The sequence below is a fragment of the Eriocheir sinensis genome, chromosome 53, assembly GCF_024679095.1.
Source record: "Eriocheir sinensis breed Jianghai 21 chromosome 53, ASM2467909v1, whole genome shotgun sequence".
Classification (NCBI taxonomy): Eukaryota; Metazoa; Arthropoda; class Malacostraca; order Decapoda; family Varunidae; genus Eriocheir; species Eriocheir sinensis.
In genome coordinates this window covers 3,372,883-3,398,574 of record NC_066561.1, presented here as the reverse complement: position 1 = coordinate 3,398,574, position 25,692 = coordinate 3,372,883, and the positions used below count along the sequence as shown (strand labels likewise).

The following is a 25,692-nucleotide window of genomic DNA, read 5'->3' as shown; positions in this document are numbered from 1 at the left end:
GTAAGGGGGTCTGGGAAGGGAGGGAGGGAAAGGAGAGGTGAGGAAGGGTGAGAGGAATGGATGGAGAGGGAGGGAGGGAGGGAAAGAGGGAGGAAGGAAGGGAGGGAGGGAGGCAGGCAGGGATTTAGAAAGGGGGGGGACCATGGAAGGAAGGGAGGGAGGGAGGGCGGGGGGGGAGGAGGGGGTCTGACTAAGCTTGGATAGTAACACCCTTGCATCTCTCTCTCTCTCTCTCTCTCTCTCTCTCTCTCTCCCCGCCAGTTTCAGCATCAGTATAACAGCGCGTGTCTCCCTCTCTCTCCCGCCACTCACTCACTCGCTCACCCACACGGCTACAGCTAAGGGGGTAAGTGTGTGTGTGTGTGTGTGTGTGTGTGTGTGTGTGTGTGTGTGTGTATAGCTAAGTGTTTTCGGGTGTATTGAAGGGTGTATGGCTTAATGTATGTATGTGTGTGTGTGTGTGTGTGTGTGTGTGTGTGTGTGTGTGTGTGTTTATATTATGTTGTTTAGAGAGAGTCCAGTGAATTTAATTATGTATTGCGTGTCTTATTTTACATTTATAAGTGTATTTGTATGTATGAATGAACGTATGAATGAATGAATGTGGATTAGTATGGAGCCGTTTACGGAAAGCCTTGTACACTTCATAGGTACTGCGTGTTATAGTTTAAATTCACTCGTATGTTTCTATGTATATATGAATATGTGTCTATGTGTTTATGTATAAGTATCAAAAGTGCAGGAAGTCCAGTGAATTCATGTATAAACTTATCTCATTTTGCATTGTCAAGTGTATAAGTATATCCCCAACGAAATACCCCCCAAAAAGTAAGTTTAAATTCACTTGTATGTTTCTATGTATATATGAATATGTGTCTGTATGTGTTTATGTATAAGTATGAAAAGTGCAGGAAGTCCAGTGAATTCATGTATAAACTTATCTCATTTTGCATTGTTAAGTGAATAAGTATATCCCCAACGAAATAACCCCCAAAAAAGTAAACCAAAACATAAACATACAAGGAACAAAACCCCCCCGTAATATGTCATAGTAAAACGTAATAGCTGTAATACATTTTAAGACTAACACCAAGAAATTCAAGGTTAATGTAGGCGTGTATGAGTGAGTCCAGGTATGTACGTGACTACCTTAATGAGCGTCTACCTGGCGACCTTGAACACCTGTCTGGAGAGCTGTGTAGAGGTGTGTCACGTGAGAAATTACGTAATTATTCGCTGAGTCAGGCAGGTGAGGAGGACATGGAGGGCTTCACGAGAGAGAGAGAGAGAGAGAGAGAGAGAGAGAGAGAGAGAGAGAGAGAGAGAGAGAGAGAGAGAGAGAGAGAGAGGAGAGGAAAGAGCTATGAAGATAAGGAGAGGAGAAAAAGAGAGAGATAGAGATAAATAGAGATACAGAGAAACCAAGAGAGAGAGAGAGAGAGAGAGAGAGAGAGAGAGAGAGAGAGAGAGAGAGAGAGAGAGAGAGAGAGAGAGAGAGAGAGAGAGAGAGAGAGAGAGAGAGAGAGAGGGGAGAGGAAAGAGCTATGAAGATAAGGAGAGGAGAAAAGAGAGAGATAGAGATAAATAGAGATACAGAGAAACCAAGAGAGAGAGAGAGAGAGAGAGAGAGAGAGAGAGAGAGAGAGAGAGAGAGGAAAGAGCCATGAAGATAAGGAGAGGAGAAAAAGAGAGAGATAGAGATAAATAGAGATACAAAGAAACCAAGAGAGAGAGAGAGAGAGAGAGAGAGAGAGAGAGAGAGAGAGAGAGAGAGAGAGAGAGAGTGGTATGTGCGATTAAGCTATAAACGTAAATGCGTGAACAATTTGAGGATTTAAAGAGCTTGATGAGAAGAGAGTGTGTGTGTGTGTGTGTGTGTGTGTGTGTGTGTGCGTGCGCAAACGATAACGCAGCAGTGCAAGGGGCGTTGTTATAACCCCCCCCCCCCTCTTCCTTTTCTTCTTCCTCCTCCTCCTCCTCCTCCTCCTCCTCCTCCTCCTCCTCTTCTTCCTCTTCTTCCTCCCTCCCTCCCTCCCTTCCTCCTTCCTCTTTGTTTACTGCACTTGATATCCCTCCACGCCTCTCTCCTCCTCTTTCCCTTCCCTTCTCCTCCCTTCCTCTACATTACCCTACCTTTACCCTCTCTCTCTCTCTCTCTCTCTCTCTCTCTCTTGGAGGGAAGTGGAAGAGGGATATAAGAAGGAGAGAAAGGGCGAGGGAAAAGAGAAAGAGGGAGGAAAGGAAAGGGGATGAAGGATGAGGAGGAGGGAAAGGAAAGGGGATTAAGGAAGAAGAGAGAGGAAAGGAGTGAAAGACAGGAATCGATAAAGAAAGAATGGCTAAAGTAGGAAGCGAATGAATAAAGGAAGGAAGGAAGGAAGGAAGGAAGGGTGGAGAAAAGGAAAAAACGAGAGATGGAAGAGTGTGAGGAAAGTAGAATGGAGAAAAAGTGACGAGTGGAGAGTAGAGAAAAGAGCGGGAAAAGATAGGTAATGAAAGATGAAGAAAGGAAGGAAGAAGGAAGGAAAGAAAGGGAGAGGAGAGAAATGGAGAAGAGAAAGGAGAAAAGGAGGGAGGGAGAGGAAAGAGAGCTACGAAGAGGTGGAGAGGAGAGAAAAGGGCAGAGATAGATAGATAGATAGATAGATAGAAAGATTGAAAGAGGGAGACAGAGAGGAAAAGACAGAGAAAGACAAACGGTATGGAAAAGACATGAGGAAAAGTAGAGGAGAGAGAGAGAGAGAGAGAGAGAGAGAGAGAGAGAGAGAGAGAGAGAGAGAGAGAGAGAGAGAGAGAGAGAGGAAAAGCTCAACAAAGGGAAGCTAAAACAGGCAATGCGAGAGGGAGAGAAAAAGAGAAGAGAGAAAAGACAGAAGGATGGGTAGTAGAGGAGGGTGAAGAAGGGAGAGAAGAGACAGGGAGTGCTTGACAGGGAGGAAAACTAACAGGCAATGATAAAGGAAGAGAAAATGGGGAAGGAAAAGACAGGAGGAGGAGGAGAGAGAAGAGAGGAAGAAAAGACAGTAGTAGAGGTAGAAGGGAAAGAGAAGAGGGAAGGAAAGCTAACGGGCAATGCTTCGTATGTGTTCTGAGCAGCGAATCAGGGCAAAAGAGCAACCTAGAAGGGGGGATGGGGCGGGGTGGAGGGGGCAGTAGCAAGGTGGTAATTATGCTACACCGAGTTGCTGGAAGGAGTGTGTGTGGCGGCGTGACGTGTTAAACGCTTGTTACGCTGGGGGGAAGGGGGAACACAAAGTACCACAAAGGAAGAACAAACAACAGCAGACTTCCTGGTCCTTACGAGGCTGTTTGTGACAAGCTACACTAGCTATCTAATCAAAGGTGGAAGATGAAGGACAGCAAAGGTGCCCTGAGGCAGGAAAGGAAAAAGAACCATGCAGCATGGAAAAACTGCATGGAAATTATGTAGGAAAGAGGAAAGAACTACCATTACTGCTACCACTAACCGGGTGATAAAAGCGGACAAGGACACCAGTATTCGAAAGAACTTAACGTTATTACGACAATGAGTAATATCTTAGTTGCTGGTTGGATTCAAAACACTTGTCTAATCTATTCTTGAAGGCCGTAACTGTTGTACTATCAACGACATCACAGGTAGAGAGTTCCAAACATTAACAACTCGATTGAAGAAGAAGTGTTTAGCTTCGTGCGACGAGAATCTTTTACCACTTATCTTCAAATTGTGATTTCTTCTTGTTCTATTTGATCGATCAATTGTAAAGTAATCTTCCGCATTAATATCACTGAATCCTTTAAACATTTTAAACACTTCTATTAGATCGCCTCGCATTCTTCGTTTTGATAGGCTGAATAAATTTACTTCTTTAAGCCTTTGTTCATATGATAAATTTATCAACCTAGGAATCATCTTTGTTACTCTTCGTTGAACCCGTTCCAACTTTTTTAGTAGGGAGACCAAAACTACACAGTACTCTAGACGGGGTCGAACCAATGAATTATACAGGTTTAATAATACTTTTTTTCCGATTTATTATTAAAGACTCGTCCGATGAAGCCAACCATTTTGTTTGCAGTTTTAACTACCTCTGAACAATGCTGACCGGGCTTTATATCGCTTGATATAGTGATTCCAAGATCCTTTTCTTTACTTACTGCAGAAAGTTATTGGCCATTCATTACGTACCGAACGCGATTGTTATTTTTTCCGATGTGCAACACTTTACATTTGTCAACGTTAAATTTCATTTGCCATTGATTGGCCCAACGTGCAAGTCGATCTAGATCTGATTGTAAAGCTTCTTCGTCGAGTGTCGCAGTTACTTTACTAGCAATTTTTGTGTCATCAGCAAAGTTTTATATTTCTAAGAGCGTGGGACCAAGCACTGATCCTTGAGGTACGCCGCTTCTGACATCGAGCCAGTCAGATGAAACACCGTTTAGAACTACTCTCTGTTTCCGCTCAGAGAGCCAGTCCGCAAGCCAATTGTGAATGTTACCCGAGATACCGTGCGCCAATAGTTTGCTGAGCAATCGTTTGTGGGGGGCCTTATCAAATGCCTTTTGAAAATCCAGATATATGATATCTACTGATCTGCTTTCATCGAACACCTCAAAAATATAATGAAAAAAATCAAGTAAGTTAGTTAAACACGAACGTTTACTCGAAAACCGTGTTGCGAATTATTTATTATATTATTTTCTTCGAAGAATTTCACCATATTGTCGCGAATGATAGTCTCGATGTCAGGCTAATTGACCGATAGTTTCCTGGATGAGACTTGTCCCCCTTTTTGAAAATTGGTGTGACATTTGCTAGTTTCCAATCCGACGGAACTTTTCCAGCTGTTAAAGATTTATTGAATATGATGGAGAATGGTTTACAAATTTGATGTTTGATTTCTTTTAAAATTCTAGGTGTAATTTTGTCTGGACCAGAGGGGAGGAAGGAGGGGGAATGATGGTATAGGAATGTAGGAGCAGAAAAGGATGGGGGGTAGGAAGGAAAAGTAAAGGAGAGGATGGGAAGGGTAAGGGAGGGAGTTAAGGAAGGAAGGGGAAATGGAGAGGGGTGGGGGAGAAGAGAGCGGAGGAATAAAGAAATATAAAATAATGAAGGGAAGGGAAGGGAAGGGAAGGGGAGGGGGAAGGGAGGGGAGGGGGCTAGAAGAGAAGACAGTATAGGAATGTTGTGGAATAGTTGACGGGAAGGGAAGGTAAAGGAGAGGGAGGTAAGAAAAGGGGTACGGGAGAGAAGGGAAGGGAAGGAGAAAAGGGAACAGAATGAAAGGGAAATGAATGGAAGGGAAGGGAAGGGGAGAAGAGAGTATGGGAAAGTAAAAGTAGAAAAGATGAAGGGAAATGACGGTGAGGAAGGGAAATGGAAGGAAGGGAAGGTAGGGAATGGAAGGGAAGGGAAGGGGAGAAGAGAGTATGGGAAAGTAAAAGTAGAAAAGATGAAGGGAAATGACGGTGAGGAAGGGAAATGGAAGGAAGGGAAGGTAGGGAATGGAAGGAAGGAAGGGGAGAAGAGAGTATGGGAAAGTAAAAGTAGAAAAGATGAAGGGAAATGACGGTGAGGAAGGGAAATGGAAGGAAGGGAAGGTAGGGAATGGAAGGGAAGGGAAGGGGAGAAGACAGTATGGGAAAGTAAAAGTAGAAAAGATGAAGGGAAATGACGGTGAGGAAGGGAAATGGAAGGAAGGGAAGGTAGGGAAGGGAAGGGAAGGGGAGAGGGGAAGGGAGGGAAAGGGGCTAAAAGAGAAGACAGTATAGGAATGTAGTGGAAAAGGTGATGGGAAAGGAAGGTATGAAAGAGGGAGGGAAGGGAGTTGGAGGAGGTGAAGGGAAGGGAAGGAAGGGAGAAAAAAGTGCATTGAACGTTATGTCCAATGCACTTTTTTTTCGTAAGAGGCTTTTTTTTTCATTATTGTTTTCTCTTCTTTTTCCTTTTTTTGCCCTTGAGCTGTAAAAAAAAACAAAAAAAAAAAACATTAGGAGTCTGCTAGGGGCTGGTGGGCATATACAAGGCACCCCACCTGGCACCTGACCATCCATGAATTGATCTAATCTATATTTTAATGTGACTGTCGTATTGGCACTCACAACATGACTGCCAAGCCTGTTCCACTCATCAGTCACTCTGCCGGTGAACCAATTCTTGTCAATGTCAACGTTGAATCTCAGTTTATCCAGTTAACCCACTCACTGCGGATTTCCTACAGTCAGACCTCACTAAGCTACAGGAATGGAACAAAAAGTGGCTGCTACAATTCAATGAAGAAAAATGTAGACTCCTGCACCATGGGAAGGGATATCCAGCACACCAATACCACATGGGAAACACTCCACTATCCACCACAGAGGCAGAGAAAGACCTGGGAGTGTATGTTACCAGGCTACCCGTGAAGGGATATCCAGCACACCAATACCACATGGGAAACACTCCACTATCCACCACAGAGGCAGAGAAAGACCTGGGAGTATATGTTACCAGGCTACCAGGGAAGGCGAAATAAGTGGCAATCGCAGCGGACGGGTTAAGAAGAAAAACCATTACTACGTGTCCTACCCGGCTCTCATTTCTCTCTCATTTTCACCCTCAGTCATTCAAGAGGAAGGCATCAGGACACCTCTTCTCACGTAATTGACGGCTCTTTCGGCCACCTCTTCGGATTCTTTACAGGAGCAACGAGTAGCGGGCTTTTTTTATATTTTTGTTTCCTTTTTTTGTGCCCTTGAGCTGTCTCCTTTGATGTAAAAAAAAGTACAGGAGGGAAAGAGATGGAGGAATGGAAGGCTTGGGAAGGAAGAAGGGAAGGAAAGGAAGGAAATGAATGAGAAGGGAATAGATCGGAAAGGACCTTATCAGTATCTCCGTTATTAAAGCCCCGCAGTCATTTTAGTTGTAAAGTACAGCAGGGAGAAAGATGGAGGGATGGAAGGCTTGGGAAGGAAGAAGGAAAAGAAGGGAAGGGAATGAATGAGAAGGGAAAGAGATCGGAAAGGACCTTATCAATAGCTCCCTTATTAAAGCCCCGCAGTCATTTTAGTTATAAAGTACAGGAGGGAAAGAGATGGAGGGATGGAAGGCTTGGGAAGGAAGAAGGGAAGGAAAGGAAGGGAATGAATGAGAAGGGAAAGAGATCGGAAAGGACCTTATCAATATCTCCCTTTGTCGGGACCCAGAAGACGAACAAACAGAGGAATGACCATAACAGAACAGTCGTAAGCACCTGACAGGACAAACACTAACAGGAGGGTAACAGATATACAACAGTCGTAAACATCTGACAGGACACTAACAGGAGGGTAACAGATACACAACAGTCGTAAACATTTGATAGGACAAACACTAACAAGGAGGGTAACAGATACACAACAGTCGTAAACATTTGATAGGACAAACACTAACAAGGAGGGTAACAGATATACAACAGTCGTAAACATTTGATAGGACAAACACTAACAAGGAGGGTAACAGATACACAACAGTCGTAAACATTTGATAGGACAAACACTAACAGGAGGGTAACAGATACACAACAGTCGTAAACATCTGATAGGACAAACACTAACAAGGAGGGTAACAGAAATACAACAGTCGTAAACATCTGATAGGACAAACACTAACAAGGAGGGTAACAGAAATACAACAGTCGTAAACATCTGATAGGACAAACACTAACAAGGAGGGTAACAGAAATACAACAGTCGCAAACATCTGATAGGACAAACACTAACAGGGAGGGTAACAGAAATACAACAGTCGTAAACATCTGATAGGACAAACACTAACAAGGAGGGTAACAGAAATACAACAGTCGTAAACATCTGATAGGACAAACACTAACAGGAGGGTAACAGATATACAACAGTCGTAAACACCTGACAGGACAAACACTAACAGGGAGGGTAACAGATATACAACAGTCGTAAACATCTGATAGGACAAACACTAACAGGAGGGTAACAGATATACAACAGTCGTAAACATCTGATAGGACAAACACTAACAGGAGGGTAACAGATATACAACAGTCGTAAACATCTGACAGGACAAACACTAACAAGGAGGGTAACAGATACACAACAGTCGTAAACATCTGATAGGACAAACACTAACAGGAGGGTAACAGATATACAACAGTCGTAAACATCTGATAGGACAAACACTAACAGGAGGGTAACAGATATACAACAGTCGTAAACATCTGATAGGACAAACACTAACAGGGAGGGTAACAGAAATACAACAGTCGTAAACATCTGATAGGACAAACACTAACAGGAGGGTAACAGATATACAACAGTCGTAAACACCTGACAGGACAAACACTAACAAGGAGGGTAACAGATACACAACAGTCGCAAACATCTGATAGGGCAAACACTAACAAGGAGGGTAACAGATATACAACAGTCGCAAACATCTGATAGGACAAACACTAACAAGGAGGGTAACAGATACACAACAGTCGCAAACATCTGATAGGGCAAACACTAACAAGGAGGGTAACAGATATACAACAGTCGCAAACATCTGATAGGACAAACACTAACAAGGAGGGTAACAGATACACAACAGTCGCAAACATCTGATAGGACAAACACTGACAAGGAGGGTAACAGATACACAACAGTCGCAAACATCTGATAGGGCAAACACTAACAAGGAGGGTAACAGATATACAACAGTCGTAAACACCTGACAGGACAAACACTAACAAGGAGGGTAACAGATATACAACAGTCGTAAACATCTGACAGGACAAACACTAACAAGGAGGGTAACAGATATACAACAGTCGTAAACATCTGACAGGACAAACACTAACAAGGAGGGTAGCGGAAACAGATACATTTTTCGGTCAAGTCTTTTCTAGAGGATGCAAGTTTAATTGTTTAAGTTTTCCTCGTATATGGTTACAAAGGGAAGAAGGGTTGGGAAGGGAAGGGAAGGGAGAGGGAAGGAGGGGAGGGGAGGGGCATAACATCATAATTATCCTGTTGAGCATATGAAACCATTGAACGCGACAGCAACATCAACACTTCAATCATTTTAGTTGTAAAGTACAGGAGGGAGAGAGATGGAGGAATGGAAGGGTTGGGAAGGAAGAAGGGAAGGAAGGGAAGGAATGAGAAAGGAAGAGATCGGAAAGGAAGAACTGTGAGAGAGGAAGAAAAGAAAAAGAAGGGGAAAAAAGGGATGGGGAGAGAAGGGGAACACTGATAGAGGAAGGGAAGGAAAGGAGGGGAAGGAAATGAATGAGAAGGGAAGAGATCGGAAATGAAGAACTGTGAACGAGGAAGGAAAGAAAAAGAATAGGAAGAAAAGGGATGGGAGGAGAAGGGGAACACTGGTAGAGGAAGGGAAGGAAAGGAAGGGAATGAATGAGAAGGGAAGCGACGGAAAGGAAGAACTGTGAGAGAAAGGAAAGAAAAAGAATGGGAAGAAAAGGGATGGGAAAAGAAGGGAAGCACTGGTAAAGGAAGGGAAGGAAAGGAAGGGAATGCATGAGAAGGGAAGAGATCGGAAAGGAAGAACTGTGAACGAGGAAGGAAAGAAAAAGAAAGGGGAAGTAAAGGGATGGGAAGAGAAGGGGAAATACTGGTAAAGGAAGGGAAGGAAACGAAGGGAAGGGAATGAATGAGCAAGGAAGAGATCGGAAAGGAAAGGAAAGGAAAGGAAAGGGGAAGAAAAGGGATGGGAAGAGAAGGGTAATACTGGTAAAGGAAGGGAAGGAAAGGGAAGGGGGGAGAGAAACTAGAAGAGATCACCAAAAAAATAGAAAGGGAATATATGAAGGGCTGGATGGAAAGGGGAGAAGGGTAAATAAAAGGGATGGTTAAGGGAAGGAATATAAATGAGGAAAACAGAAAAAGGAAAGAACAAGGAGGAACGCTAAGAAAGAGAGGAATAGAGAGGAGGGAAGAAGGAATGGTTGTAAGGAAGAGATAGAAGAGAGGGAGGGAAAGAGGGAGGAATGGAGAGAAAGAATAGGAAGGAGAGAGGAATTGAAAGGAGGGAGAAAGGAATGAGGGAAGAATGGAGAGAAAGAACAGGAAGGAGAGAGGAATTGAAAGAAGGGAGAAAGGAATGGTTGTAAGGAAGAGATAGAAGAGAGGGAAGGAGAGAAGGAGGAATGGAAAGAAAGAATAGAAAGGATGAAGGAAATAGAAAGAATAAGGAAGAGACCGGAGGAAGGAAAGAAGTAAGGGAGGAAAAGAGGAGAGAATGGAAGAAGAAAAGTTGAGAAAGAATAGAGGGAAAAAGTGAAAGAAAAAGAATTGAGGATGGAAAGGACAGAAAGGATGAAGGAAATAGAAAGGATACGGGGGGGGGGGGGGGAGAGGAGAGGAAAAGATGCGAGGGTGAAAGAAGAAAAGTTGACAAAGAATAAAGGGAAAAGGGAAAGAAAAAGAATTGAGGATGGAAAGGTGAGAAGCTTAAGAATAAACTAAAATAAATAACGATGTATTCTCTATCAAGACGAAGGTAGAGAGGAGACTTGATCGAAGTATATAAATGAATGAAAGCCTTTAATTAGGGTGATGTTAATAAGGTTTTGGTCATAAGAGAGCCTGGTGGGACACGTAGCAATGGGTTTAAGTTTTTTTTACAACAAAGGAGACAGCTCAAGGGCACACAAAAAGGGAAACAATGATATAAAGAAAAGCCCGCTACTCGCTGCTCCTAAAAAGAATCCAAAGAGGTGGCCGAAAGAGAGGTTAAGTTGGATAATTTAGACTCGACAAAGACAAGAACAAGTAACAATTAGCGGACTTATTTATACTTTCTCTTTGTTGCCCTTGAGCTGCATCCTTACCTGTAATAAAAAAGTTGTGAACGAGTGGAATATAGGCTTAGCAGTCATATTGTGAGACCTAATACGATAGCCACATTCAAGAGGAGGTAGAAGCAGCTCAAGGCTACAAAAAAAAAAGTTAAAAAAAAGCCCGCTAATCGCTTCTCCTTTTAGTAAACCAATTCTTGCCTATGTCTTTGTTCAGTCTGAATTATCCAACTTAAACCCATTGCTACGTGTCCTATCAAACTCTCTTATCACCAAAACCTTATTAACATCACTCGAATTAAAGCCTCTCATTCATTTATAAACTCCCATCAGGTTTTATAGATACGTAGCAAGGTTAGGTTCACAGGAGCTGCCTTGCACGCGTCTGCCGGCCTCTTGCGATCGTCTTATGTTCTTCTGTTCACATGAAAGGAGGAACAAAGAGAAGATGAATGGAAAGAGAGGAAATGGATGAAAGGAGGGAAAAGATGAACGGTGTGAAGGAAAGGAAGCATGGAGAGACGAGGATAAAAAAAAATGGAAAGGAAACAGAGGAGGAAATGTTGGAGATAGGAGGAATGGAAAAAAAAAACAGGAAGAGCAAAAAATGAAAGGAGATCAAACGAAAAAAAGAACGAAAAACTAACAGAAAAGAGACAGAAAAATGGATAGGAGAGAAAGGAGGAAATGTTGGAGATAGGAGGAATGGAAAAAAAAGAGGAAGAGGAAAAAATGAAAGAAAGTAAAACGAAAAAAAAGAGGGAAAAACTAACAGAAAAGACAGAAAAATAAAAAGGAGAGAAAAGAGGAATGAAAAAAAAAGAGGAAGAGGAAAAAAAATTGAACGAGGTAAAAAGAGGAGAGAAAAAAGGGAAAGGAGAAACTAGAAAAAGAAAGTGACAGTAAGGAAAGAGAAAGAGAACAGGTATTTAGAGAGGAAAGGAACAATATATGAAGGAAAGGAGAGGAGAGAAGTGAAGGAGGGGGGAAGTGAAGGGAGGGAGGGGAAGGGAAGGGAAGGGAAGGGAGGAGAGGCGACATTACAAGCGGATGGAAGGGGAAGGAGGAGGAGGGGAAGAAGAGAAGGGGAGGGAAAGGGAGGGAAGAGGGAGGAGGGGAGGGGAATGGGAGGGAAAGGGGAGGGGAGGAGGGAAGGGAGGAGAGGCGACATTACAAGCGGAGGAAAGGGGAAGGAGAGGAGGGAAGGGGAAGAGAAGGGGAGGGGATGGAAAGGGGAGGGAATGGGAGGGAAGGGAAGGGAAGGGGAGAAGAGGGAAGGACGGAAGGGAAGGAAGGAGAAGAGGGAAGGAGGAAGGGAAGGAAGGGGAGAGGAGGAAGGGACGAAGGAAGGAAGGAGAGAAGGAAGGGGACGAAGGAAGGAAGGGAGAAGAGGAAGGAGGAAGGAAGGTAAGGAGAGGAGGGAAGGGGACGGAAGGGAAGGGAAGGGGAGAGAAGGGAAGGGGACGAAGGAAGGAAGGAGAGGAGAGAAGGGACGGAAGGAAGGAAGGGGAGAGGAGGAAGGGGACGGAAGGAAGGAAGGAGAGGAGGGAAGGGGACGGAAGGGAAGGGAAGAGGAGAAGAGGGAAGGGGAGGGGAGGGAAGGGAAGGGGAGAGAAGGGAAGGGGACGGAAGGGAAGGGAAGGGGAGAGGAGGGAAGGGGACGGAAGGGAAGGGAAGGGGAGAGGAGGGAAGGGGACGGAAGGGAAGGGAAGGGGAGAGAAGGGAAGGAGGAAGGAAGGAAGGGGAGAAGAGGGAAGGGGAGGGAAGGGAAGGGAAGGGGAGAGGAGGGAAGGGGACGGAAGGGAAGGGAAGGGGAGAAGAGGGAAGGGGAGGGAAGGGAAGGAAGGAGAGGAGGGAAGGGACGGAAGGAAGGAAGGAGAGAAGGAAGGGGACGGAAGGAAGGAAGGGGAGAGGAGAGAAGGGACGGAAGGAAGGAAGGGAGGAGGAAGGAAGGAAGGAGGGAAGGAAGGGAAGGGAGAAGAGGGGAGGGGAGGAAGGAAGGAGGAGGGGAGAAGGGAAGGAAAGGGGAGAAGAGGAAGGAGGAAGGGGAAGGGGAGGAGGGAAGGGGACGGAAGGGAAGGAGAGAAGGAAGGGACGAAGGAAGGAAGGAGAAGAGGGAAGGAGGGAAGGAAGGAAGGGGAGAGAAGGAAGGACGGAAGGAAGGGGAGAAGAGGGAAGGAGGAAGGGGACGGAAGGGAAGGGAAGGGGAGAGGAGGAAGGGGACGAAGGAAGGAAGGGAGAGAAGGAAGGGGACGGAAGGAAGGAAGGAGGAAGGGAAGAAAAGGAGAGGGAAAGGGGAGGGAGGAGAAGGGGAGAGAAGGGGAGGGGAAGAGAACGGAATGGAATGGTAGGAAGGAGAGGGAAAGGAGGGAGGGAAGGGGAAGAGAAGGAGAGGGAAAGGGGAGGGAGGAGAAGGGGAGAGAAGGGGAGGGGAAGAGAAGGGAAGGGAAGGGGAGGAAGGAGAGGGAAATGGGAGGGAAGGGGAGGGAAGGGGAGGGAAAGGGAGGGACATTACATCGTATTATCCTGTTGAGAAAATAAACAAACAAACAAACACATGGGACAGGAACATCAACACCGCAGTCATTTATGTAGAGAGAGAGAGAGAGAGAGAGAGAGAGAGAGAGAGAGAGAGAGAGAGAGAGAGAGAGAGAGAGAGAGAGAGAGAGAGAGAGAGAGAGAGAGAGAGAGAGAGAGAGAGAGAGAGAGAGAGAGAGAGAGATAAGATACCAGGCATAAAAGAAAAAAGAAAAAAAATGAGATACAAGCTGAAAACAAAAAAAATAGAGGTGAAGATGGAGAGATAAATGAAAATAGAGAAGAAAAAAAGAGAAAGAAGAAAATATAAATAATTCGAGTGAAAAAATGAAGAAAAGGCAAGAAAAAGGAGGAAGATAAAGGTAAAGGATACATGTAGAGAGAGAGAGAGAGAGAGAGAGAGAGAGAGAGAGAGAGAGAGAGAGAGAGAGAGAGAGAGAGAGAGAGAGCGCAAACCAGGATAAAAAAAAGGTAAGAGGCGTAGCTACGTGTGTGGTGTGTGTGTGTGTGTGTGTGTGTGTGTGCATGTAAACAAACAATTAAAAATCAATACATATACAGTCTGGGAGGCCATTAATAAAACTACCACCATCACCATCATCATCATCATCATCATCATCATCATCAACACCATCATCATCAACACCATCACCATCATCATCATCACCATCATCATCATCATCACCATCACCATCATCATCATCATCATCATCATCATCATCACCACCATCATCATCAACACCATCACCATCATCATCATCATCATCACCATCATCATCATCACCATCATCACCATCATCATCACCATCACCATCAGCAGCAGGCAGTTGATTCCCCTCCTTCACTACGCAGGAACAGGAGTAACAACAACAGAAGAAGAAGAAGAAGAAGAAGAAGAAGAAGAAGACGAGGAAGAATAGGAAGCAGAAGGAAACATAGAAGAGAGGGGACAGAGAGTGGCGACAACACACACACACACACACACACACACACACACACACACACACACACAAGGTAGAGGCAGGCTTCTGAGCACCTCCTACCGACCCCTTACCTTCCTACCCACCCCAGAACACCCTACCCTCTCCACCCGTGGCCACCCCTAGCCCAGCCCTCCCCGGCCGCCACCCCTTCGTCAGCGCCTGCGCCGAGCTAACCCAAACACCAGCAGGGGAGGAGGAGGAGGCACCATGCCGGCATCGTTTCCAAAGCAACCGGGGACGCCAGTGGCTCCCGAAACCCCATCAGCACAACATGACACCACGCCCTCGCCTGCCTCACTAGCCACCCCGCCCGCCCACGCCCCCGCCACGCCCACCGGGAAGACCCAGGAGCCCACGCCCGCTCAGAAGTCTAAGGGGACCCCCACGGACGCCCCAGCAGCCACGTCGGGACCGGCAGGAGGGAGGGAGGAGGGAGGCAGCCAGCAGGAGACGAGTGATCCGTTCGTTGGCGCCGCGGCAGACATGGACGCGTGTTTCAAGGCCTTCGACAAGGACGAGTGAGTAGAGCAGTGTGTGTGTGTGTGTGTGTGTGTGTGTGTGTGTGTGTGTGTGTGTGGATGAGTGTGTGAGTGAGTGAATGAATGTAAGCAAATGAGTGAGTGAGTGAGTGAGTGAGTAAATGGATGAGTGAGAGGGAGTTTGAGGGCCTGAATGCGTGAATGAATGAGCAATATCTATACAGGGCCAAAAACTAGACGGGCCAATGTAAAAAATATAATAATAAAGGAGTTATTAGGAGCCATTAGAGCATTGTAATTAATGTCTGTTTTATCAATTTCTGAAGGCCAATGTATGGGACATTGGCCTTCAGAGCATTGATAGATACAGACATTGAATTTTACAGTACGAAAATGGCTTCTTGAAATAGCTCCTTTTTTTTCTTTTCAATTTTTTTATGATTTTTTTTATGACTTATGATTGGGAAACTCCACCAGCACTGCGATTTGAGATAAAGTTAAAGATGAATGTAAATGTTAAGAAATCGTACAAACTTTCATATGCATTTTTTTTTTTTTTTTCGAAGCGCAGTTTGATGACATTGGGCCGTCCTGTTGTCTGGCGTAGAATTTAATGTGCATGACTTAGTGGTAGATTAAGTTGAGTGGATTTTTGTATTTTTATGACGCTGGTAGATTAAGTTGAGTGGATTTTAGTATTTTTATGACGCTGGTAGATTAAGTTGAGTGGATTTTTGTATTTTTATGACGCTGGTTAATGAGGAACGGAATAAGGGAGTCAGTGGGTCAGTCTACGTAACCAGCTGACTGACTGAGTGACTGATTGACTGACTGACCGAGTAGCTGAAAAATTGACTGATTGACTGATGAGTGGCTAAATGATTGACTGATTGACTGACTATCTGACTGATTGACTGACTGACTGACTGACCGAGTAGCTGAAAAATTGACTGACTGACTGATGACTGGCTAAATGATTGACTGATTGACTGACTATCTGACTGATTGACTGACTGACTGACTGACCGAGTAGCTGAAAAATTAACTGACTGATTGATGACTGGCTAAATGATTGACTGACTGACTGACTGACCGAGTAGCTGAAAAATTGACTGACTGACTGATGAGTGGCTAAATGATTGACTGATTGACTGAATAACTGACTGACTATCTTAATGACTGACTGACTGACTGATTGACTGAATAACTGACTGACTATCTTAATGACTGACTGACTGACTGACTAAATGACGGGCTGATTGACTGACTGACTGACAAACTATCTGACTAACTGACTGAGTGTTTGATTGACTGAAAGCTAACTGACTGACTGACTGACTGACTGACAAAATGACGGGCTGATTGACTGACTGACTGACTGACTAACTATCTAACTAACTGACTGAGTGACTGATTGGCTGACTGGCTAATTGAGTGACTGACTGAGGAACTAACCAATTAACTGACTTGCTGAGCTTCTAAATGCCAAATACAATAAATGCAAATCAATTAAAACATATTACATCACATCACATCGCGTTACATCACTCATTTTCCAGCAATAATAATGATAATATCGACCTCTTCACCTTTACAACAGAAACACTTCAAACTTATAAATTACCTACAAAAATTAAGTACGTCACCTATTTACAGTTCCAATATTAATAGAATCGTGTCTTATCTGCAACTCTTAATTCACCGTACGAAATGAAGAAAAAGAAAAGGGGAAAGAAACTCGAGCTATCTTTTTCTATCTTCTATCTTTAAACATCTATCTTCCTCCTATTTCTATTTGGTAAAAAGAAAATGTACCCCGACGTTCGGTTAGCCAAGTCTGCCCTCGTGGCCTCTCCTTTCTCATTTTCTCTCGTAACTCACATGAATCAGAACTTGTGTGGTAAAGGAAGGAGGGAGGGAGGTGTGTGTGTGTGTGTGTGTGTGTGTGTGTGTGTTTACCTGCAAATATGAGGGAAAGAGAATCCAGGTCGAAGTTAGGGTGGAAAAACGTGAAATTAAATGGGGTGGGGTGAGGTGGGGTTGGAAAGGGGTGGAAATGGGATGGGGTGGGGTGGAGTGAAGAGGAATGGGGTGGAAAGAGGGTGAGGTGGGGTTGGAAGGGGCGGAGTTAGGTGGGGTTGGGGTGGGGTGGGTTATGTTATGTTAGGTTCGGTAAGGTTAAGTGGGGTTAGGTGAACAGAAGTGAGAACTGGGGTGAGGGGAAGTGGGGTGACATGGGGTGAAGTGGGGTGAGGGGAAGTGGGGTGACATGGGGTGAAGTGGGGTGAGGGGAAGTGGGGTGACATGGGGTGAAGTGGGGTGAGGTGGGATGGGGTTAGGGGAGGTGGGGAGGGAAAGGGTTGCATATTTTCTTTTCTTTGATTTTTTTTCTTTTTGCTCCTTCGTTTCCTTATTGTATTTTCTTTTATTTATTGTTTTCTTTCTTTCTTTCTTCTTCGTTTCCTTATTGTATTTTCTTTCCTTTGTTTTTGTTTTCTTTTTTCTTACTCCTTCGTATCCTTATTGCGCCTTTTGATCGTTTTTTTTTCGTTTCTGATTCCCCTCCTCTTTTTTTCTTATATACTTTTGCTTCTTTAATTTTTCATCGTATTTTCACACGTCTATATTTTGTTACTTTTTTTTAACTCCTTGAATGCGGATTTCCTACAGTCAGACCTCACCAAGCTACTGGAATGGAGCAAAAAGTGGCTGTTACAATTCAATGAAGAAAAATGTAAAGTCCTGCACCTTGGGAGGGGATATCCAGCACACCAATACCACATGGGAAACACTCCACTATCCACCACAGAGGCAGAGAAAGACCTGGGAGTGTATTTTACCAGGCTACCAGGGAAGGGATATCCAGCACACCAATACCACATGGGAAACACTCCACTATCCACCACAGAGCCAGAGAAAGGCCTGCGAGTATATGTTACCAGGCTACCAGGGAAGGGATATCAAGCACACCAATACCACATGGGAAACACTCCACTATTCACCACAGAGGCAGAGAAAGACCTGGGAGTGTATGTTACCAGGCTACCAGTGAAGGGATATCCAGCACATCAATACCACATGGGAAACACTCCACTATCCACCACAGAGGCAGAGAAAGACCTGGGAGTGTATGTTACCAGGCTACCAGTGAAGGGATATCCAACACACCAATACCACATGGGAAACACTCCACTATCCACCACAGAGGCAGAGAAAGACCTGGGAGTATAATGTTACCAGGCTACCAGGGAAGGGATATCCAGCACCACATGGGAAACACTCCACTATTCACCACAGAGGCAGAGAAAGACCTGGGACTATATGTTACCAGGCTACCAGGGAAGGGATATCCAGCACACCAATACCACATGGGAAAGGTTAGGTAAGGTTAGGTAAGGCACAGAGGCAGAGAAAGAACTGGTTAGGTAAGGTTAGGTAAGGTTAGGTTAGGTTAGGTAAGGTTAGGTTAGGTTAGGTAAGGTTAGGTTAGGTTAGGTTAGGTAAGGTTAGGTAATGTAAGGTAAGGCAAGGTTAGGTAAGGCTAGGTTAGGTAAGGTTAGGTAAGGTTAGGTTAGGTTAGGTAAGGCTAGGTTAGGTAAGGTTAGGTTAGATTAGGTAAGGTTAGGTTAGGTAAGGTTAGGGAAGGTTAGGTAAGGTTAGGTTAGGTTAGGTTAGGTTAGGTTAGGTTAGGTGACATCGCGAGGCATTTGGTAAGAAAACAGCGGAGGGGTGACTCGCAGAAATGAAGTAAAAAAAGAAGGTAAAACACAGACGACAAACAAACAAGTGAATTAATAAATAGATAGATAAATACGTAGAAAAATAAATAATCCCAACGCATCAATTTTTAATCACATTTCTTTTTTCTTTGGGGTAATGAGTGACGGTCTCCTCTAATATGTAAATGTGTACAAACTCACGAATCTATCACCACCACCACCACCACCATCACCACCACCACCACCATCACCACCACCACAGCCTCCATCACCATCACCACCACCACCATCACCATCACCACCACCATTACCACCACAACCACCACCATCACCACCATCACCACAACCACCACCATCACCATCACCATCTCCACCACCACCATCACCACAACCTCCACCACCACCATCATCACCACCACCACCTCCACCACCAGCACCACCACCACAATCACCTCCACCACCATCACCACCACCACCATCATCATCACCACCATCACCACCACCATCACCACCAACAACATCACCACCATCACCACCTCCACCACCATCACCACCATCATCATCATCATCATCACCGCCATCACCATCACCACCACCATCACCACCACCACCATCATCATCACCACCATCACCACCACCATCACCACCATCATCATCACCACCATCACAACCTCCACCACCATCACCACCATCATCATCATCATCATCACCGCCATCACCATCACCACCACCATCACCACCACCATCACCACCATCATCATCACCACCATCACCATCACCATCACCTCCACCATCACCACAATCACCTCCACCACCACCACCAACAACAACAACAACAACAACAACACCTGCTCAATAGTATGGCTGCCCCGGAAGCAACTTTGTTAATTACTTACAAAAAAAAAAAACTAATATCGTATCCGCCCTTCCTTCCTCTTGTTCCCACTTCCCTCCCTTCCTTTTTTCCTCCCTTTCCTCTTTTTCCTTCCCCTTTCCCTCCCTCCCCTTCCTGTCACCTCTACTTCCCCTTAATCCCTCCCTTCATTCCTCTGTCATTTCCTTCTCATATAATCTCCCTTCACTACCTCTTCTTACCTCCTTATCTCCCTCCCTCCCTTCTTTTCCTCCTCCCTCAATCTGTCCTGTTTTTTACCTATCTTTCCCAGTCTTTCCCTTTCCTCAATTTATCTATCTGCTTCTATCTTCTGTTTTTACCTTCATCCTTTCTTCCTTCCCTCCCTTTTCTTTTCAATCTACCTACATTTTCTTCTTTCTCTTTCTCTCCCTTTTTTTTTGTTTCTCTACCTTCCTTTTTCCTTCCCGTCTTTCTCTTTTTGTCTGCCTACCTCCATCCTTCTCTCTCTCTCTCTCTCTCTCTCTCTCTCTCTCTCTCCTTTCTTCTTGTTCTCTGCCTATCTTCATTCTTTTCTCCTCTCTCTTTCTCTCTCGTTTTGCTTTTTCTACATTTTTTTTTCTCTCCCTCTTCCTATTGTTACCTGCCTATCTTCACCTTTTCCTCCTCTCTCTCTTTCCCCATCTTCTTGTTTCTCTGTCTCTATCCTTTCCTCTCCATTTCTTCCTTCCTTCTTGCTTTCTTACTTGTCTCAATATTTTCTCCTCTCTCTCTTCTCTTTTTGTGCTTTTTTTTCATCCCTTTCTCCTCCTTTCCTCCCTCCCTTTCGTTTTGCTTACCGACCTTCATCTTTTTCTCTTCCTCTCTCCCTCTCTTTATCCTCCTTCCCTTCCTCCCTTCCTCTTGTTCTCTGCTTTGGAAGTGGAAGAAGACACGCAGAGAGGCAATATTTCACGACAAGGAACGTCTCACTAATAAAGAAAAAAAAAAGAGAGAGAGAGAAAGAAAGAATCATAACATCTATCATCTTCGCGGTGGATGGAGAAAGATGGGAGGAGGAGGGGGAGGAGGAGGAGGAACACAAAGGAACACAGAGGAAGAACAAACAACAGCAGATGTGATGGTCCTTACGAAGCTGTTTGTGACAAGCTACACTAACTATCTAATTAAAGGTGGAAGATGAAGGACAGCAAAGGAGTAGGAGGAGTAGCAGAGAGAGAGAGAGAGAGAGAGAGAGAGAGAGAGAGAGAGAGAGAGAGAGAGAGAGAGAGAGAGAGAGAGAGAGAGAGAGAGAGAGAGAGAGAGAGAGAGAGAGAGAGAGAGAGAGAGAGAGAGAGAGAGAGAGAGAGAGAGAGAGAGAGAGAGAGAGAGAGAGAGAGAGAGAAACGCATACCTCTTGTCCATCTATCTCTTGCGTCGAATAATTATCTTCTTTTGATGTCACATTTAATTAAGAAAGAGAAAAAGAATAATGAAATACGAAGGAGAGAAAGAAAATGGAAAAGAAGTGAATGGAAAGGGAAGCGAAATGGAATGACATGGAAGGAAGGGAAGGGAAAGGGAAGCATAGAGAAAGGTAAGAAAGGAAGGAGAAAGGAAATGGAGAGGAAAGGAGGAAGATAGAGAAGCAGGAAGAGAATTAAGGAGAGAGATAGAGAGAGAGGAGAAAAGGAAGGAGGAAGGCAGAGAACAAGAGGAAAGGAGTGAGATAAAAGAAATTGATGTAAATAAACGTAACGATGAAAATAAGAGAAATGCCTCCAATAGAGAAATAAGAAAATAAAAATAACATTAGACCTGAAGAGAGAAAAACCATTTGCAACGACCTCTATTTTCTTTAGCAACTGAGAAAAGAATGAAGGAAAATAACACAAGATGCGGAAAGAGGAAACTAAAAAAAAATATGAAAAGACGTAACGATAAATATAAAGAAATGCCTCCAAGAAACAGAATTAAAATGACCTCCAATAATTTGTTTCAGGGTTAAGAGATAGAGAGAAAAGGATGATAGGGAAATGAGAAGAGAGGGAAAGAGAGGAGAAAAAATGAAGATAAGCAGAGAACAAGAGGAGGAAAGATTAAGAAGAGAGAGAAAGAGAGTAGAGAAATAAAAATAAATCGTACTAGATACAAAAAATACGTTAGACAAAAATCACTGAGGAAACAAACAAACAAATAAGGAAAGATACGGAAAGAGAGAAAAGATTAAACAAAGACGGGAAACGAGAAAAAAAATGTAAATAAACGTAACGATGAAAATAAGAGAAATGCCTCCAATAGTTCCTTTCCAAAATACGCAAGGAGGACACACAAAAAAAGACAAAGATACGGAAAGAGAGAAGATTGAACAAAGACGGGAAACGAGAAAGAAAAAAAAATGTAAATGAACGTAGCGATGCAAATAAGAGAAATGCCTCCAATAGTTCCTTTCCAAATTGCGTTAGACAAAAAATCACTGAGGAAACAAACAAACAAATAAGGAAAGATACGGAAAGAGAAAAAAATATTAAACAAAGACGGGAAACGTGAAAAAAATGTAAATAAACGTAGCGATGAAAATAGAGAAACGCCTCCAATAGTTCCTTTCCAAATTGCGTTAGACAAAAAACAAATAAGGAAAGATACGGAAAGAGAAAAAAGATTAAACAAAGACGGGAAACGAGAAAAAATGTGAATAAACGTAGCGATGAAAATAGAGAAATCCCTCCAATAGTTGACTTCCAAAATACGTCAGACAAAAATCACTGAGGAAACAAACAAACAAATAAGGAAAGATACGGAAAGAGAAAAAAGATTAAACAAAGACGGGAAACGAGAAAAAATGTGAATAAACGTAGCGATGAAAATAGAGAAATGCCTCCAATAGTTGACTTCCAAAATACGCAAGACAAAAAAACAATGAGGAAACAAACAAACAAAAAAGGAAAGATACGGAAAGAGAAAAAAGATTAAACAAAGACGGGAAACAAGAAAAAATGTGAATAAACGTAGCGATGCAAATAGAGAAATGCCTCCAATAATTCCTTTCCAAATTGCGTTAGAAAAAAAAACAATGAGGAAACAAAAAAAAGGAAAGATACAGAAAAGAGAGAAAAGATTAAACAAACAAAGACGGAAAACGTGAAAGAAAAACAAACAAAAAAAGAAAGATACAGAAAGTGATAAAACAAACACAAAAAATACAGAAAACAAACAAACAACCAAAAAAGAAAGATACCGAGAGAGAAAAAAAGAAAGATACAAAAAAAAGATAATAGAAAGAAACAATACAGAAAAAAAAGATACAGAAAACTAACAAAGAAGGAAAGATACAGAAAGAGAAAGAAAAGATTAAACAGAGAAACGAAAAGAGAAAGAAGAAGAAAAAAATAACAATCTGAAATGACCTTCAATAATTGCTTTGCGGATTCAGAAGAAGAAGAAGAAGAAGAAGAGTAATGAGGAAACAAATAAAGAAAAACAGAAATAAAGGGAAAAAAAAGGAAAAACACAAAAAACAAACAAAGGAAAAAAAAACAAAAAACAAGGAGACGTGAAGAAAGAAAAAAAACAATCTGAAATAACTTCCAATAATTGCTTTCAGGATTAAAAAAAAAAGATACGTAATGAGAAAAATAAAATAAAGGATGAGCAAAAATAAAATACGAAAAAGAGGAGAAACTAAGAAAGGAAATATAAATAAGAGAGAGAGAGAGAGAGAGAGAGAGAGAGAGAGAGAGAGAGAGAGAGAGAGAGAGAGAGAGAGAGAGAGAGAGAGAGAGAGAGAGAGAGAGAGAGAGAGAGAGAGAGAGAGAGAGAGAGAGAGAGAGAGAGAGAGAGAGAGAGAGAGAGAGAGAGAGAGAGAGATTTATAAAATCAGACCACACAGACCCCATGGTCCAGACTTGGTTGTTTGTCCTTAAACATAGGTGATTTTACATTAATCAGAAGACTCCAAAACGTTGTATTTCTAGTTGATATTGTTGAAGGAGAGAGAGAGAGAGAGAGAGAGAGAGAGAGAGAGAGAGAGAGAGAGAGAGAGAGAGAGAGAGAGAGAGAGAGAGAGAGAGAGAGAGAGAGAGAGAGAGAGAGAGAGAGAGAGAGAGAGAGAGAGAGAGAGAGAGAGAGAGAGAGAGAGAGAGAGAGAGAGAGAGAGAGAGAGAGAGAGAGAGAGAGAGAGAGAGAGAGAGAGAGAGAGAGAGAGAGAGAGAGAGAGAGAGAGAGAGAGAGAGAGAGAGAGAGAGAGAGAGAGAGAGAGAGAGAGAGAGAGAGAGAGAGAGAGAGAGAGTCGAGAAATTTGCAGATGACACCAAGGTGGGTGGAGAGGCCCTCACAAAGACCGACTGCGAAATCATTCAGAAAGACCTCAATCACATTATCGAATGGTCGGAAAAATGGCAAATGTCCTTTAATGTTGACAAATGCAAAGTCATGCACATTGGGTCCAGAAATAGTAACCACACATACATCATGAATGGGAGACCTCTGCAAGCGATGCAGGAGGAAAAGGATCTTGGAGTCACTATCAGCAGTGACCTGAAACACGCGAATCACTGTAAAAACAAGCATACAACAAGGCCAACACTATGCTCGGGTTCATAGCGAGGAGCTTCGAGTGTAAAACGCCAGACGTGATGCTATCCTTGTATAATTCCATGGTAAGACCGCACCCCGAGTATGCAGTACAGTTCTGGTCTCCTAATTACAGAAAGGACATTGCTTTATTGGAAAGGATTCAACGACGCGCCACAAAGATGATTCCAACCTTCAGGGCTCAACCGTACGAGGAACGACTCAAGCGACTCAATCTCTTTAAATTGGAGAAAAGACGCCTACGAGGGGATATGATTCAAGTCTTCAAGGACCTGAAAAAGTTCAATAACGTCGATTACTCCAAATTCTTTGAACTGCAAACCAACTCAAGAACTAGAAATAACGGTTTACCCATTCAGTCGAGTCGATGTAACACAGACATCGGAAGGAGTTTCTTTTCAAACCGAGTCATCCGCCACTGGAACAATCTTCCCTCAGAAGTAGTAAATGCGAATACCATCAACTCCTTCAAATATAGAATCGACCGTCATTTCGCTGCGTCGGGAGTAAACTGAATAACGAGGTGCTTTCATCTGCTCCTCAATATCGAGGTGCTTTCATCTGCTCCTCAATATTGAGGTGCTTTCATCTGCTCCTCAATATCGAGGTGCTTTCATCTGCTCCTCAATATTGAGGTGCTTTCATCTGCTTCTCAAGCCCCAAGTGGCGGTCGAGCAGATTAAATCACCCAAGCGGGTGACCTCGTAATGAACCAATAGGCTTTCTGTTGCCTGCATTTCCATGTTTTCATGTTTCTTTTCTTCCTTCCCTCCTTCTCTCCCTCCCTCCCTCCCTTCCTTCTTCTCTCCCACCCTCCACACGATCCTTCCCTCCGTCCTTTCTACTTACTAACATATTAACTTATTACACGAAGCAAACAAACAAAAATAAGCACTTACCTATCACGCTGACGATGATGAAGAAGGAGAGCAGGAGCAGCAGGAGGAGGAGGAGGAGGAGGAGGAGGAGAATGGCTGGGTGGGAGGTCGTGCGTGGCGTGTGTCCAGCTCGTCACCGTAGGATCTGGGGAAGGAAATCCTCTTCTTAGGTTCAGGCGCGGATCAATATGAGAAACGGCAGGGGGAATCGAACACCGGGATACTTAGGCGTGTCTTGTTGACTGTTGGGGCGGGGCGGCGGAGGGCGGAGGCGGGAGGATATGTTGTTTTAGTTGATGAGTGGTGTTTTAGTTGATAGGTGGACGCTTTTTTATGTTTTTCTTCTTCTTTTTCTTCAGTGGGAATGTTGTTTTAGTTGATGAGTGGACGCTTTCTATATACCTGCTACCTTCTTCTTCTTCTTCTTCGTCTTCTTCTTTTTCCTTTACCTTTTCCTTTTTCTTCTTTTTCTTCTTTTTTCTTCTTTTTCTTCTTCTTTTTTCTTTCTTCTTTTTTCTCTTTTTCTTCTTTTTTTCTATTTTTCTTCTTTTTCTTCTTCTTTTTCTTCTTAAGTGGGAATGTTGTTTTAGTTGATGAGAAGACGCTTTCTATACACCTGCTACTTTTCTTCTTTTTCTTTTCCTTTTCTTTTTCTTTTTCTTTTTCTTTTCCTTTCTCAAACGCTCCTCCTCTCACAACAAGTAATTCCAAACGCCACAAAGGTTATCAGAAAGGTTCCCATGGGTGTTTTTTCACGTTTATGGTACAGGAGCTTTGTCATATTACCACCAGGGTCATAAATCTACCCATGGAAATACCCACGACTCCTACGAAAGCCTTATCAAATGTGGATGTGTGAGCCCTGAGATCACAGTGGAGGAAAGACGAGGAG

General features: G+C 43.5%; 1 protein-coding gene and 1 long non-coding RNA gene across 3 annotated transcripts in view; one reads left to right on the top strand and one right to left on the bottom strand.

The window, feature by feature from the left end:
• The first annotated feature begins 223 nt into the window (after window positions 1–223).
• Window positions 224–25,692, top strand: part of LOC126983195 (uncharacterized) — an 89,874-nt gene continuing 64,405 nt past the window's right edge. Inside the window, exons 1-2 of the mRNA XM_050835771.1 lie at window positions 224–346; window positions 14,169–14,817. Of these exons, the coding sequence (XP_050691728.1) occupies window positions 14,507–14,817 (311 nt within the window). The 5' untranslated portion in view covers window positions 224–346; window positions 14,169–14,506. The remainder of the gene's footprint in view (window positions 347–14,168; window positions 14,818–25,692) is intronic.
• On the bottom strand, window positions 6,913–10,332 carry LOC126983197 (uncharacterized). Of its 2 annotated transcripts, none has more exons than XR_007735613.1 (3): window positions 8,690–10,332; window positions 7,870–8,032; window positions 6,913–7,271 (listed from the first exon to the last, which is right to left on the bottom strand). It is a non-coding gene; the product is annotated as an uncharacterized LOC126983197 (long non-coding RNA). The 2 variants fall into 2 exon arrangements; XR_007735614.1 differs by having other exon boundaries at window positions 7,870–7,978.